This window comes from Abramis brama, assembly GCF_963993115.1.
Source record: "Abramis brama genome assembly, chromosome: 2".
NCBI classification, from domain to species: domain Eukaryota; kingdom Metazoa; phylum Chordata; class Actinopteri; order Cypriniformes; family Leuciscidae; genus Abramis; species Abramis brama.
Genome location: NC_139964.1, coordinates 53,401,744 through 53,415,694, shown reverse-complemented (window position 1 = coordinate 53,415,694; position 13,951 = coordinate 53,401,744). Strand labels below are relative to the sequence as shown.

Sequence of the window (13,951 nt, the reverse complement as noted above, 5' to 3'; positions counted from 1 at the left end):
TATTCTAGGCAGATTTTTCACTGTTTTTCATTAAGGAGAACAAAGAAGAATGATACTGAATCATTTATATGCAGAATTAAAACATGTATAAATATGTAGTAAAACGTTTTTACACATGCTTTTGCTAAAACATTTGAATCCAAATGGCATGCAGAGACTTCAGGATACATTTGAGTAATGCCTCAAACTAACTATTGAATGAATCAGAGTGAATGAGTGGAATCATTGAAATGTGTATTTTCATGAAATTTAAGTGAGAGGTGCTCAAGCTATTAAAATATCTATCTTATCATTTATAAGGTGCAGTCACATTTAGTATTGTTTAGTGAATTTTTGTGGACAATAACCTTTTCAATAGGAATCCACTCAATTGCAAATGTCACATGAGGGCGAAAGACTTTCAGACACAGACTTTGCAACAGACCAACTGAAAGCTGCTTTCTGTCTTTGAGATTTCACCGAAATTTTGCTAATGTCACAGCACCTATACTTAATAGTCATGAAACAGGGAAGGACTGTGAAGCTAGCATACTAAAAACACTCTTTAGGAAACCTAAAGACCAAGTTTTTAATGTTGTTTATATGTCTATGTGGTGTTTGACCACCATGCTTTAAGACAAACCATGTGCAAAGTCATAAGTCGACACCATTGCTGAGTATTTTCTCCTTAAAACTGCAGTGAAAAAAAAAGACGCGTCAACTGGTGTTTCTTACATCACAAATTACCTTGTAACCAATCACGTCAACAGGTGGGCGGGATTTAGCATATCATTAACTGCGAAGCAGGGGAGTCTCAAGAGAAGCCAGGTTATCCCGGCGGCCAAATGACACTTCAAAATCATTCAGAGCTATAAAAATGTATTTTCATATTTACAAGTAAATATTAAGATGCATATTCATGAAGATACATTAAACTCCCTGTTACACCTACCTTAATAGCACACAAATATTTCTGCCCGTTTTCACTTGTGTGATCGCCAGCCTCTGCTTTTCCGTTACACACTTTCAGCTAATAAAAGAAAAATACAGTAATTTCCTGCTGTTATTTTTTGATTGGATGAGGAATTCTACAGCCCTTCATCAAACTTATCAACATACAGCTTGCCTCAGATTGTTTTTAATCAATGCTCAAATCATATCTGTGCCTAAATTCTGATTGGGTGGGCAAGGCAGACGTTTGGCTGGGTTCAGACCACCCCTCCCCATGCCTAGATTAAAATCGTTATATTTTTACCCAAATCATCACAAATACTTGATGAATCGCCCAGCCCTAGTTATTTTTGGTTATAATGTTTAGACATGTATGTCCTGTGATCTGTGCAGTGAAAAATTATATCATTCATATTCACCACACGGTTAGGTGATTCCCCTTGAGATTGAGTGTGTGTTTCTGTCTCCACCCTGACAGTTATTTTTGTCATTGTGCTCCAGATGCATTTTTCCACCCCATGCTGTTTACACGCACAGTGGGAGATGTCTCGGAAGATACACACACTCACACATCACTAACCTTAGATGAGGGATGAGTGTAGTGAAAATGCATTAAGTAAAAATGTACATATGCTATCTATTTTCTGATCATATTTTTTATTATTGTGTTCAGAACATATTTCTTGAGTGCTTCCATGGTGATATACTCAGCTGGTGCTGATTGGCCAAAACCTTGATGATGCGCTGATTCTACACCATGGCCCAGGAGGCTCTGTGGAAATACCCACAATCCTCAGCTCCCTGGTGAGTATGACATGCCTGCTCATTGAATGTTTGTATTAACCTTTGATTTTATACAGATATTATGCGTTGTGCTTTTCAAAAAACTAACATAGAAGCTGCACATTTGTAATTGTGAATAAATGCATAAAAGTTACAGCATATATTGAAATCATACTGTGCTACTTTTGCATGCGTGTTTGTGGACGGTCTGCAAATGATAAAAGAAGATAATTGTATTATTATTTTTGTTGTTGTTGCAGATTTACATTGGCACATTCTCTGGCTCACCAAGAAAACCTGTACAAGGTCAGACAGCCCTCTGTGTCAGGACATGATTTGTGCATCAACTAGGGAGCCAATGGCTATTGAAATTAATCTTTTAGGAGACTAATTGCTTTTGTTAATTGCCATTTTACACAACCGTTGTATGAATGGTTGAATATTTTTGCCTGCTTAAAAAAAATCCAATGTTGCATTGATCCAACATTGTCTAACAGTGTTATTCCCAATCAAGGTCAATTCAACCTTCAATTTTTTGTCTCACTATGCTAGACAACAACCAAAATATTCAGTTGCAATTTTAAATGTTTATAGAATACAATTTATTTTTTATCACTATTGTGAATCTGTATCTTTAATTGTTTTTATATTACCATGCCAGTAAATGGACTGACAAACTTAAAGTACACATTCCCAGTTCTTCTCAGTTAATTTAATATTGGACACAACCAAACATGACTTACAGTTCAGTGAGGAAATCAGTTGTTAATTCTGTAACAGCTCTAAATGATTCACTGAATAAGTATGATTCCTGACTCATCACAAGTTGTTATTTGATTAAATTAATTTGGAGGCATATACTGTTCCCTACTGTTGCCAATGGTGGTGACTAGATTTTAAATTAAATCTAAAAAAAAAATGTTTTACTCAGTCTGGAGCCCTGTTTGTGTTCATCTGTCTTATAAAATGTCAGATTACTGTGTGATTGGTTACATCCTCTTTCCTAGTAAATGTACTGCCTCTGAATCTGCTCTTTGAGCGTTAGTAAAAATCATCTCATCTTTTGGCATGAAACTGATTTAATTTTCCACCCATCGCATCATAGTATGAAGCACTGAGTTGTAAATCAGCTAAAATCACATTCAGTTCCCGCCAGATTAAGTTGATTTTAAATGTGGTAATTCAGTTTGGTAGCACAGAAGCAGCACAGTGCAGAGCTGCTTGAGCAAAGACAAATAAGCTTTTCATGAACGTCAATGCAGATTCAGTCATAGTGTCGAATCTATCTGCAGTATTATCATTTTTTTATATTCCTTCAAATTGTGAAGATCACATTTGAATTGTTTTTGCATTGCTTACATTTTTTTTTTTACCGTTTACACCTAATCTGTCTTGACACGTCCTGACCAACAGCGAAGGGCAACCTACTCATCTGTCAATGAACCACGGGACAAAAACAAGGGCTTTAAACTTTTCCAAAATGCAGCTTTAGTTCGATTTAGTTCCGAAATTCAGCTTTAGTTTGACAAAGGCGCTTGACCTAAAAATTATGGAGAATTCTGCTTAGATTGAAAAAAAATATATATATTGTAGATTTTTTTTAACCTTTTGCATTTGCCTTTTTTATTGTTGAATGCACTGTTGAATGTTTAAGTGTGATTTTGACTGCTGTTTCACTCTTTCTCACTTTAGCCATGATGTCAGTCTGCGTGCCCTCACCACGTAATCCCTCCCCCTCTGTGGACGTAGCCAATCGCAACGGGCCCTCTGCAACTCCGCCCACTTCCCTCAGCCTGCGTTCCTCACACAATCAACTGCTAAGTGGTGATGTCATCAAACAGGGCCAGGCCACGCCTCCGAAGTGCCGGAAGAAGTACGCACTCACAAGCATTCAGAGTGCGATGGGACTCGGCGAAGGCGTGACGCCACCGTCGTCATCTTCAGCAACTACTGCCAACCCTAAACTGGCCAAAAATGGTGCAAACCAGTTACGTAAAGCTGCGGAGCGAGAGGATCACAACAAGAACACCACAGAAGAAGACGAAGATGGAAACACAACTGGCGAATCAGAGCTCAACATCAATGATGAGTTGAGGAACGTTGAGGAATTAAGCCTCGACAGTGAGTCTATTGTTGACGACGTTCACAGTGACTTTGACACCAACAACGAGCTTGTTGACGAGGATGTAAATGAGTTGGTTGATGATGAATCTAATGAGGAGGATCATGTGGAGTATTGTGACGACCTGCTCATTCTGTCTGAGAAAACTGAGATTGTTTCAGACAGGAAGTCCCCCGAGCTCCTTAAGACCAAGAGTTTCCTGGAGTCATGCCTGGATGACCTGTCATACGAACTGCCTGATGTGCAGGATGAGGATGTCACTAAGCCTTTGCTGGAGAAAGAGAAGAATCCCTGCCCCTCGTCTCCACAGAAACCGCACAGTCCCGAGGACACGCCCCTCCTGTCTGTCGGCTCTTCATCTTCCTCTTCCTCACCAGAGACAAAAAAAGACCGACCACGGACGGGAGCCAAGACAGACCGGGCACTAAACCGCATCCAGAACCTTCCACACAGTGACGAGGAGTCCAGCTGGACCACGTTGTCACAGGACAGCGCATCACTGGGCTCACCAGAAGAGAACGGTCAGTAGGACACATTCAAAGCGTTACATGTGTAGCTTGCTGGTCTCCTCAGTGTGGTTTGGTGTGTGTGTTTTGGCCTAGTGTAGTGGATATGGTGCACTCATGTGGTATGTGTGGTTTTCAATTTGACTGAAGTGTGTTGGCAGAGAGGTTTTTGTGTGTTTGTACTTTTCACTTCACTGGAGTGTGATCTAGGTAAACGCAGCACAGTGTGTGTCTGGTTTGAGGCTGTGAATGAAAGCTTGTCAAAAGCAAGTTTACTATTTTGTGTGTGTGTTTTTATGTACATTTCTTAAAATTGTCATTTTTTTCACTGTTTACTCTTTCTCATGTCATTCCAAACCTGTAAGATGTGAACCACAAAATAAGAAGTTAAACATAATCTTTATGCTGCTCTTTTCCATATAATGTGGACAGTGACCATTGTCTATCAAGCTCAAAAAAGTACAAAAAAGCTCATAAGTGAGATTTGAGCATTGCAGTGAGGGATTTTCAGTGCTTTTTGAAGTTTGACATGCACCGGTTACTGGTAAGTGTCTGATTTCAGTTGGATTAAAACAATAATTAATCTTCCAACGTTTTGTAAACAACACTTCTTTTGAGAAGTGGACTAACAGACTTAGATAATGCAATTGTAACTTGGAGTCGTTCAACATGTATACAAATTGATTACACTACAGGTGGCCGAGGTGACTGAAAATAGAATAAAATAAAAAATGTAAACTTTATTTCTTTTAGCTAGTTGGCAAGGTTCATTTAGACTACTAAAATAACTAAAAATGAAATAAAAATGAATAAAAACCTATATAGTTATATATTTTTTTAAATAACTTAACAAAATGAGTAAAACTTGAACTAAAGTTAAAAGAAGAAAAGAAAAAATAGAAAAACTAATTGAAAATATGAATAAAAACTATAATAGTATCTGTAGTAATGATACTAAAATAGCTGGTTACTCGCTCATGTATGCTTGGACAGACAGATGAAGACATTAGCTTGACTGCGCAGTAATATAATAATAGCTGTGCAGTCAAGCTAAAGTCTTCATCTGTCTGTCCAAGCATACATGAGCGAGTAACCAGCTATTTTAGCATGTAAAGTATGTAAAGGTTCTTAGGAGATATTTTGAAGAATGTTAATGCAGATTTTTTCCCATTCATTTTAAGTAGACACTAGTGTATTACACAGAAGAAAAATCACACAGGTTTGGAACAGCATGTTAGCGGAGCGGTAATATTTCCTCTGGAGCGGAGAATGACTTTCTGAAGATTCCGCTCCGCTCGCTCATTCCGCTAAGGTTATGGAGTTCAAATATTGTTTTAATGAAGTTTGCAAACCTTATACATAAATGCACAGTAAACATCAAAGTTAAGAACTATGGAAAATACATAATTGAAAGAGAGTGTGGAGTAGCAAAAATTCATTTTGTGATATACTAAGCGAAGGTTTTGTTTTAAATGATTTGCTTAGGGGTAAAAATAAGTTTGAAATACCTTCGCAGTGCTATACTATTAACGAACCTCCCAACACCGCCCGCCCTCGCCGATGAGAGCGCAGTTTAGATCATTATGGAAATATGTGCTGCATGCTTTCCTCTCAATAACAAAATAAACATACAACAAAAATAACAGCGGTGAGAAAAAAAGCGTAGATATGATGTAGCGATCTAGATATATTTGCACCAACTCTGCAATTCGGCACTATCCAGTCAAGTCGCGTCACATTTATTTATACCACTATCTGCTATCTATATCTCACACCGCTCCGCCTCGCTCACATGCTCTGGTTTGGAACAACATGAGGATGTGTAAATCATTTTTATTTTGGGGTGAACTATACATGCAACCCATGTGGTACATGTTTTTTGACAATGGTAATAAATTGTGCTGAATTTCTTGTGTATCACTGTGGCGAGTCAAAATGGCTGTTTCTGTGGTAAGGAGTCTCCTCTCTGCCCCCACGACTGTCACTCAGACCAGTCTATCATTGACACAGGGTCTGACAATATCTCTCTCAGTAGACAGGAAAACCTCACAGGTGTGTGGCAGGTCTGTTCAGCCAGCATGGTGGGTAATGGACAGCTGCGAACTGGTTTACACCCAGATGTTAGCTGGCATCACCGGAGCAGACTATTATGCACAATTCCTGCACATTCATCCCTCTCCCACCATTTCTGTGTCTTGTCATAGCAAGGTCACATGACCACGCGTTGGGTGACACTGTAGGAAAAATGATCTTGGGGTTGCCGGGGTGACAGATCGTTCGGCGAAAGAGGTGGGTTTGATTGGCCTGGTGACCAATTGCGTGTGCCGGATTGACGGGAAGCTGATATATCTCTTCCTGCAAGATTTAGATAAAAAAAATAAACAGCATATAAACAGAGTCTGTTGCTCTCGCATTCTCACCCACCCCGTCTCTCCCTCTCCCTTTCTCCATCAGTCACTCGCCCCCTCTGTCTCTCTCCGCCTCTACCTCTGCTTTCCTCTTTCTTCTCATGTCATCCTCTCTTCTTGCGGCTGCTCAGTCATGATGCTGGGTAAAGACTACATGTTGGCCATTGTTATAGTGAATTACGAGGGTAGGTACTGTGTGTCGGTGTGTCTGGTTGTGAGTCAGTGCTGCGCATGTAGCTACGCGTCTCCGTTGCGTGTGCATGCTCTTAAATGCAGGCGGAGAAGAGAGATAAGGAAGGAGGGAGGATGCAGTGAAGGGTATCACGAGCTGTGTGGTGAATACTAAAGTTTGTGCATATGTTCATGGCACTTCGGTCAGTCCGTGTGTGCGTGTGGGCATGAATTTTACAGCTGTCCTCCCCTCCCCCTCTACCCGCCACATGCTTTATAGAATGCAGAAAGAGAGAGACATTATCGAAAGTGGGTCGAATGTTAGATCTAGCATAGAAAACTAGGCTTGGGATAGTAACTACAGTATAAGCTAGCACACTGTTTACCTGTGTTTAAAATGAACTAGCTGTTGTTAAAAATCATTAAATGTCAACCTGATTATTGTCTGTATTTCTTTGTATTTGAATCTGTATGAAGGTTTTGTTGTCTCTGCGATGAGGTTTTTAGGCAGCTGTAGTGACCCACTTATATATCAGGGACTACAAGTCCCATAATGCACCTTGGCATAATACTCAGTATTAAAAGAACACTACAGCTCCTGTACTGCAGTGCCTTGTCGTCTTACTAAAAGGGAACTTGGGTACAGGAGACAAATCTAATAAGCACTCGTGTTCACTTAGCATACATGACTAGTGCTGGCTTACAGCTGTTTGTTGGCTAATTATTAAGTCTCATTAAAGTGAAACACACCTGAGAGCAACAGTGCGGCGACTCAACTCAAGCTTTCTTCCTCAACACGTTACTCACAGTGATACTATTTATCATAGTTAACTAAAACTAAATCCATAAAAAGCATTTTCGTTACTTGAAAGAAAATCAATGTTAACTATATAAAATGTAAAAAACATTTTATTTCAGCTAGTTGTCAAGGTTAATTTAGTTTAACTTAATTTAGGCTACTAAAATAACTTAAAGCTAAAACTGAAATAAAAATGAATATAGACATAAAAATTTCAAAACAATAATAAAATACGACAAAAAATATGACAAAACCCCCAAAAATACTAAAACAAATTAAAATGGAAATAAAATATGAAATATAAAATATGAATAAAAATCATTATAGTATTATATCAATTTACACTTCATGTGTGTCGTATACCTTGTAAATGAAGATGAGGGAAGAAGCCTGTGTGGTAAAACGACTGTTTTAGATCATCTTTTTGTATTTTTATTTGGCATAGTCACATTAGCAAAAAAGAATTTGTGGCCAAAAAAGGGTCATTTTCAAGAATGTAGCGATGTGTAAAACATCTCTCACACAGAAGTCACTTATGAAGTCGCGGTAACCAACTTGAACTCAATGCAAAATCTTTGTGGAGAAATCTTCTTCCCTCAATTGAAATCACGTGGATTCTGATTGAAATGACTTCATTTGGCCTGCAAAAGAAATGTGATGAACAGCAATAATGTGACCGCACCTTTAGTGTTCAACCAGTATAAAATGCAGTTTTTACAGCTCGAATTCTTATCACTCACATCCTCTTGACAGGTTTCCATGTTTAACCAGCCGTGATGCAACAAGTTATTTTTATATAAACAGTGAAAATGAATTCAACACCCATATTTAATACAGCTATGTGGAGCGTATTAAATGGACCAATGAGATTTCAACGTGGACTATCCATGGTTATACTACATCTACCATGTTGGCTCTCCTCTTTGACCTATGTGACCTTCAACACGTCAACAAATTACTCTGGTGTTGTTAAGAACAATTTATGAATGAAGAACAACTTTTTCGGTACCTATAGCATGTACACTTACATTTCCCCGCCATTGGATTAACTTTTCAAATCTAATGGCTCCTGTTACCAAATGGGATAGCAAAGTGTCCACTGTCAGCAACTCTTCAGAACAGATCCAGTACAAATCTGGGTATTGTTTAACCACTTTTCCACCGCCGGGCCGAACGGTTCTAAGAACAGAAAGGAACGGTTCCAGTTATATTTCCACTTTGGTTCGGCACAGCATGATTGCAAACCGTTCGCGGCAAGCTGATAGAATGTGTGTAGTGACGTCGCCACTCAGGATTGGTCACTTGTCTTTTGTCTGGCTGCCATTTTCTAGCTGGCCCAAGCACTCTATTCGAGCGAAGTTCATGCAAGCTAATAATACAATTAAAATAAATATCTGATCATCCTTCATGATGCATTTGTATTACATTCCACAGAGCTCTGTTATCAGCCCTACGGTGTAAAATGAAACCATATCCATATCGGCTGCGCCTGATTGGCACGGAATGGAACGGTTAAGCAATGAGAATGGTTTGGCCCAACGGTGGAAAATCGGCTTTTGTCTACAGTAGGGCTGGGTAATAAAAGATATCATATCATGATCGCGATAAAATTAACGTTGATAAATATGATAAGCTCTGGACATTTTTCCTCAATATGGATTAATCTAACAGAAATAAATGCAACAACATCCAGTTCTTTGCATGTCGTGAATAAGTTAAAATTAAAAATGCAATGTTTTGTTGTGAGTTAATTGTTATATTGTCATTTGATTACATTTTAAAATCTTGATTACATTTTTTAAGTTTGTATACATTTGTATTAAATCATGAAACACAGAATCCCCCCAAAATAAAATGGATTTCATGGGGCCCTAAATTAAAAGGGAGCTACTCTGTGGATTTTAATTGTGAACAAACAAGTTTACATGTTTACATCAATTTTCAAGGTCTTAACAAATATGTGGAAAGCATTTCCTTCCCCATGAATGGTTAATGAATATAAAATATACAATATTTTTTTCCATATCATATGACATCGATTTTTATTATATATATATATATATGTCATATGATATGGAAAAAAATACTGTGATAATATTTTTGGCCATATCACCCAGCCCTAGATTCGGACATCCTGCTTATTTGACGTAATGTTTTTTTCATGCTGTGTGACAGGGAATAAGTAGGAAAGCCTAGAAACAACAGCACATCAACTTGGAACATGAAAGAGATTTTATCATTTGTGTCTCAGGCTCTCAGCTGTTTATTTCAATGTGGCAGTTAATGTTTCTTTAGTGTTTAGTCATTTTCTATATTCATTTTGTGGAGGTAGATTTAATAGATTATGAGTAGATTAACAAAAGGTCCTTTGAAAATCTCTTTAGAGTTTTTAACACACTGAATGTCACAGCTTCATGGTTTTGGTGAGGACGTGTTTCCTGAATCTGTTCAGCATATGTGTGAGTAGCAGACTGCAGTGGTTTACTGTGTGTATGTGTGGTTTTCCTCTCCCAGATTGCATTGTGTGAATAATGCTCTTACTAACATGTGAAACATGAAACAAACATTCCCAGCTGCTGAGCGAAGACAGACAGAACAGTAGCAAGTTCCTGTGTGAGAGATAGTCTTCCAGTTGCACAGAAAAAGTCAGATATTCTTGGTAACAATAAGCCAGTATTACACAAAATGATTCTAGTTTTGGGTGTCTTCAATGTTGGAATGGAATATTGCAGTATCAATTATAAATGATTCATTTGTGCACATGATTATTTTATTTTTAATTCTTGTGCCCTCATATTCTTTACCTAAAATGTTATATATTCTTTAATCAAAATAAAATAAAATAAGATGACGGTACCATGCTACAGTAAAAATGGGTTAAGCAATAGAGATTTTGCTGCACTGTTTATACCATGGTAGATATTTGCTTAAAATTTTTTTTTTGCAAGGCAGGACTACTTCACACCATTTACACATGAGAGCGACAAAGAAACATGGAGAAATGCAAAAATACAGAGATTGATGTATCTCAAACACACCATGACGTAATACAAAAAAGAAATTAAGGCGTGTCATTAGGCACAATGTGAAGTAGTTGGCAATCAGAATTTTGATTCGATCTTTTATAATATTAGATTTATAGACTTATTCATTTATGATGATAATAATACCAATATCTTTTGGTTTACATTCATCAAATTCCAAATATTAAGAAATCTTAACCAACATGATTTTTTTGGTGTGGCAGTAGTAGCATCGTCATCTTCTTTTCCCCCATTTTTTTTTCCAGTACTGGAACTAAAAGTTGTATGGTGATAAATATCGTGTTATAAAATTACTCATGCCGTCATACAAGGTTTTGGTCGTACCGCCCACTCGTAGGAGTCTTGGATATCTTGGTTGACGGGTGTGTGAACCACACCTGACCTTGTGTATTTGCATTTACAGATATCTGGGGGGAGCAGTCATTTCAGACAGACCCTGATTTGCCTCCAGGATGGAAGATGATGACAGACATGGCTGGTATTTATTACTGGCACATTCCAACGGGCACCACACAGTGGGAGAGACCCGCCCCATGCCATCCAGTGCCAACTGGACCCAGCCATGCCAGCCGCAAACACTCCCTGGGCTCCCTGTCGCCTTCGCCCACTCCAGATCACGAGGTAACCCTTTGAAATCCTGTGGTTACAAAAACTTGTTAACTCAGCTTAAGCAAATTAATTGTTAATTTATCCATATTGACCAATGTATCTCTTTGTTTTCCTGTAGTCGATGTCTCATGCCGACGTGTTTTTCGGGGCGTCAAGTCGTTCAGGCAGCACCACTTCCGACAGCTCGTCTGACCCCGCCCCCGTCCCGTCTTCTTCATGTCTGGAACCTACCCCTATCCTGTCCTCAAACTCTTCCTCATCCTCTGACGGCAATGTTCCTTCCTGTGGATTTGTCAACAGCTGCTACTTTGTAAGTATTTTAATCAATGTCCCATTCTACAGTATGGACAATACTCTATGGATATATCCTGCCATTCTTTGGGTGTTTAGCTTTCATAATGAGTATGATTTAGTTGTGGAGAATAAATAGATAAGACCTTATCTTAACACAAATTATAGTTCATGAAAGAATTAGAATTCAGAGAATTGCCATTTGTGACAGTGCTTCAGTTGCTATGGATTAAATAGAGCTGGGTAAATGTTTAATATAGTTACAGGTTGCCATGACTGTATTTACTGTATCTTTGATGATTGGAAAGTTTAACGGAACAGCATTTATATGAAATGAAATTTTTTGAACATTTTAAAAGACACTTTTGATTAATTGAATGCCTCCTTCCTGAATAAAAGTATTAGTGTCTTGGTCATTGGTCATGCATAATAAAGCTAAAACTATGTGTATTGTATGTTTGTGTGTGTATAGCCTCGGTCCTCATCCCTACAGATTATGCCAGGAAAGGACAGACACTCTGAGATACGCCATCGGGAAGAGGACAAGGTAACAACAACTCTTTCACTCTCAGAATGTTGTGGGGAAACATTTTTTGGACTCCTCTGATTCTTGCAACATAGAGTGAGATATCAACATCCATATTGCATCTAATCAAATCAATCACAACCAAACACCCAACAGCCAGATACTGTACACACACACACACACACACACACACACACACACGCAGTGCTGAAGTGCTGAAGTGCCAACTAGTCTCTCCCTATGGAGGATCCCTTTACCACTCTACAGATAAAGCGTTGTCGGGAAAATTCGTTTCGCGTACCTACCCCGAAGTGACAAAATAAAATAAAATTCTGTATCAAAATTTATAAGGAAAGACCAGTACTTTGTTTAGGCTTGGTCTGTAGGGAATTACAAACCTGCGCACATATATTCAAACGCACATAACTATAGAACCAATTCTTAATGCACATGTAAACGTCATCAGCGTTTATCACAGGTTCGCGTTTAAAGTCTGTGTAGAGAGAATGGTGTCGTCTTAGCGGCCCCTAATTTAATAACAAATGATCGTTGCGACGGAAGCGAATCAATCAAAACTAACTTTAGCTGGAAAATAACTTTATTAAAGAACCACTATAAAGCCAAAACAATCTCTGTTACCTTAAATTATATGCTTATCTCTGTAAAGCTGCTTTGAAACAATCTACATTGTTAAATGTAAGATTGTTTCAATGTTAAATTATTATGTTTTATTGTCTATTGTAAAGCGCCTTGTGACCCATTGTGTCTGTGAAAGGCGCTGTATAAATAAATTTTACTTACTTACTTACTTACTTAAAAGCGCTATATAAATGAAGATGACTTGACCTGACTTGACTTGACACACACACACACATTCTTGATGAGTGATCTAACAACCCTGTCTTGTCTCTCTCCACCCTCCCACCCCTGACTCCTCAACCTTGTCCTCCTTGTTTGTATATTTGTGTGTGAATAATGGTGCAGAAACAGCCATGGAGTGATTTTGCAGTGGGAAAGATTGACAGTGAGGTCTGGAAGGTTAGTATCTCAGGCAGTTTTTTATTGAACCAAATACACAGTAGAAAGTCTCAGGGAACTGCACTTGGAACAACACTTGGTTCTGCTCTTCACAGGGTCCAAAATATATTTTTTCTGGCCAGTGGCAGGTGATTTGAGCCCATATTTTGCAACTGTATTTTGCATTATAAAAAGAATTCAAAGAAAAGTCTGTACCTGTAGATGTTCTACTGGTGTAGTTGTGCTCTGAGATCCTGTACTGCTTCATACCTTCCTCACCTTTTGACCTTTAACCTTTCTTCTAAGCATGGATTTTGTATTTTGTCTGCATGCACTGCAAAAATCATTTATATAACTAAATGAAAAAATAAATAAAAAATAAACGTTCCCCTTTTTTCAAATAGTTTTTTATTTTATTTAAGATAAACCTCACTAAATTTCATTATTATGCTTAAAACAAACATAAACTGCCAAATTGGGTTAAAAAATTGTTAAAAAAAATTGTTTAAAAAATATATTTGGATATATATACAACAAACTTTACTGAGGTTTATGCAGACTGAGGTTTATCACTCTTCATTTCTCCTCACCCTCTTAATATATTGCTTTTGTAAAATGTGCAGGGTTCAACCTTTGTGTGATGTAAAACTGGTTAATCATTTTCAGTTCAGTTTGTTTAATCACTCATCGCAGGAACTGTGTTTCCTGTTTTGTTTTTGTGTGACCTGCACATCAACACAGATCT

General features: G+C 38.0%; 1 protein-coding gene across 7 annotated transcripts in view; it reads left to right on the top strand.

The window, feature by feature from the left end:
• Positions 1-13,951, top strand: part of apbb2b (amyloid beta (A4) precursor protein-binding, family B, member 2b) — a 59,721-nt gene that overhangs the window by 21,464 nt on the left and 24,306 nt on the right. For 4 of the 7 annotated variants that reach the window (XM_084096724.1, XM_084096725.1, XM_084096723.1 and 1 more), the window contains exons 3-9: positions 1,604-1,734; positions 1,974-2,019; positions 3,406-4,356; positions 11,167-11,384; positions 11,491-11,682; positions 12,136-12,210; positions 13,174-13,227. In XM_084096724.1, coding sequence (XP_083952850.1) covers positions 3,408-4,356; positions 11,167-11,384; positions 11,491-11,682; positions 12,136-12,210; positions 13,174-13,227 — 1,488 coding nt within the window. In that variant the 5' untranslated portion in view covers positions 1,604-1,734; positions 1,974-2,019; positions 3,406-3,407. The remainder of the gene's footprint in view (positions 1-1,603; positions 1,735-1,973; positions 2,020-3,405; positions 4,357-11,166; positions 11,385-11,490; positions 11,683-12,135; positions 12,211-13,173; positions 13,228-13,951) is intronic. The other 3 variants (XM_084096728.1, XM_084096727.1, XM_084096726.1) reach the window with 1 other exon arrangement.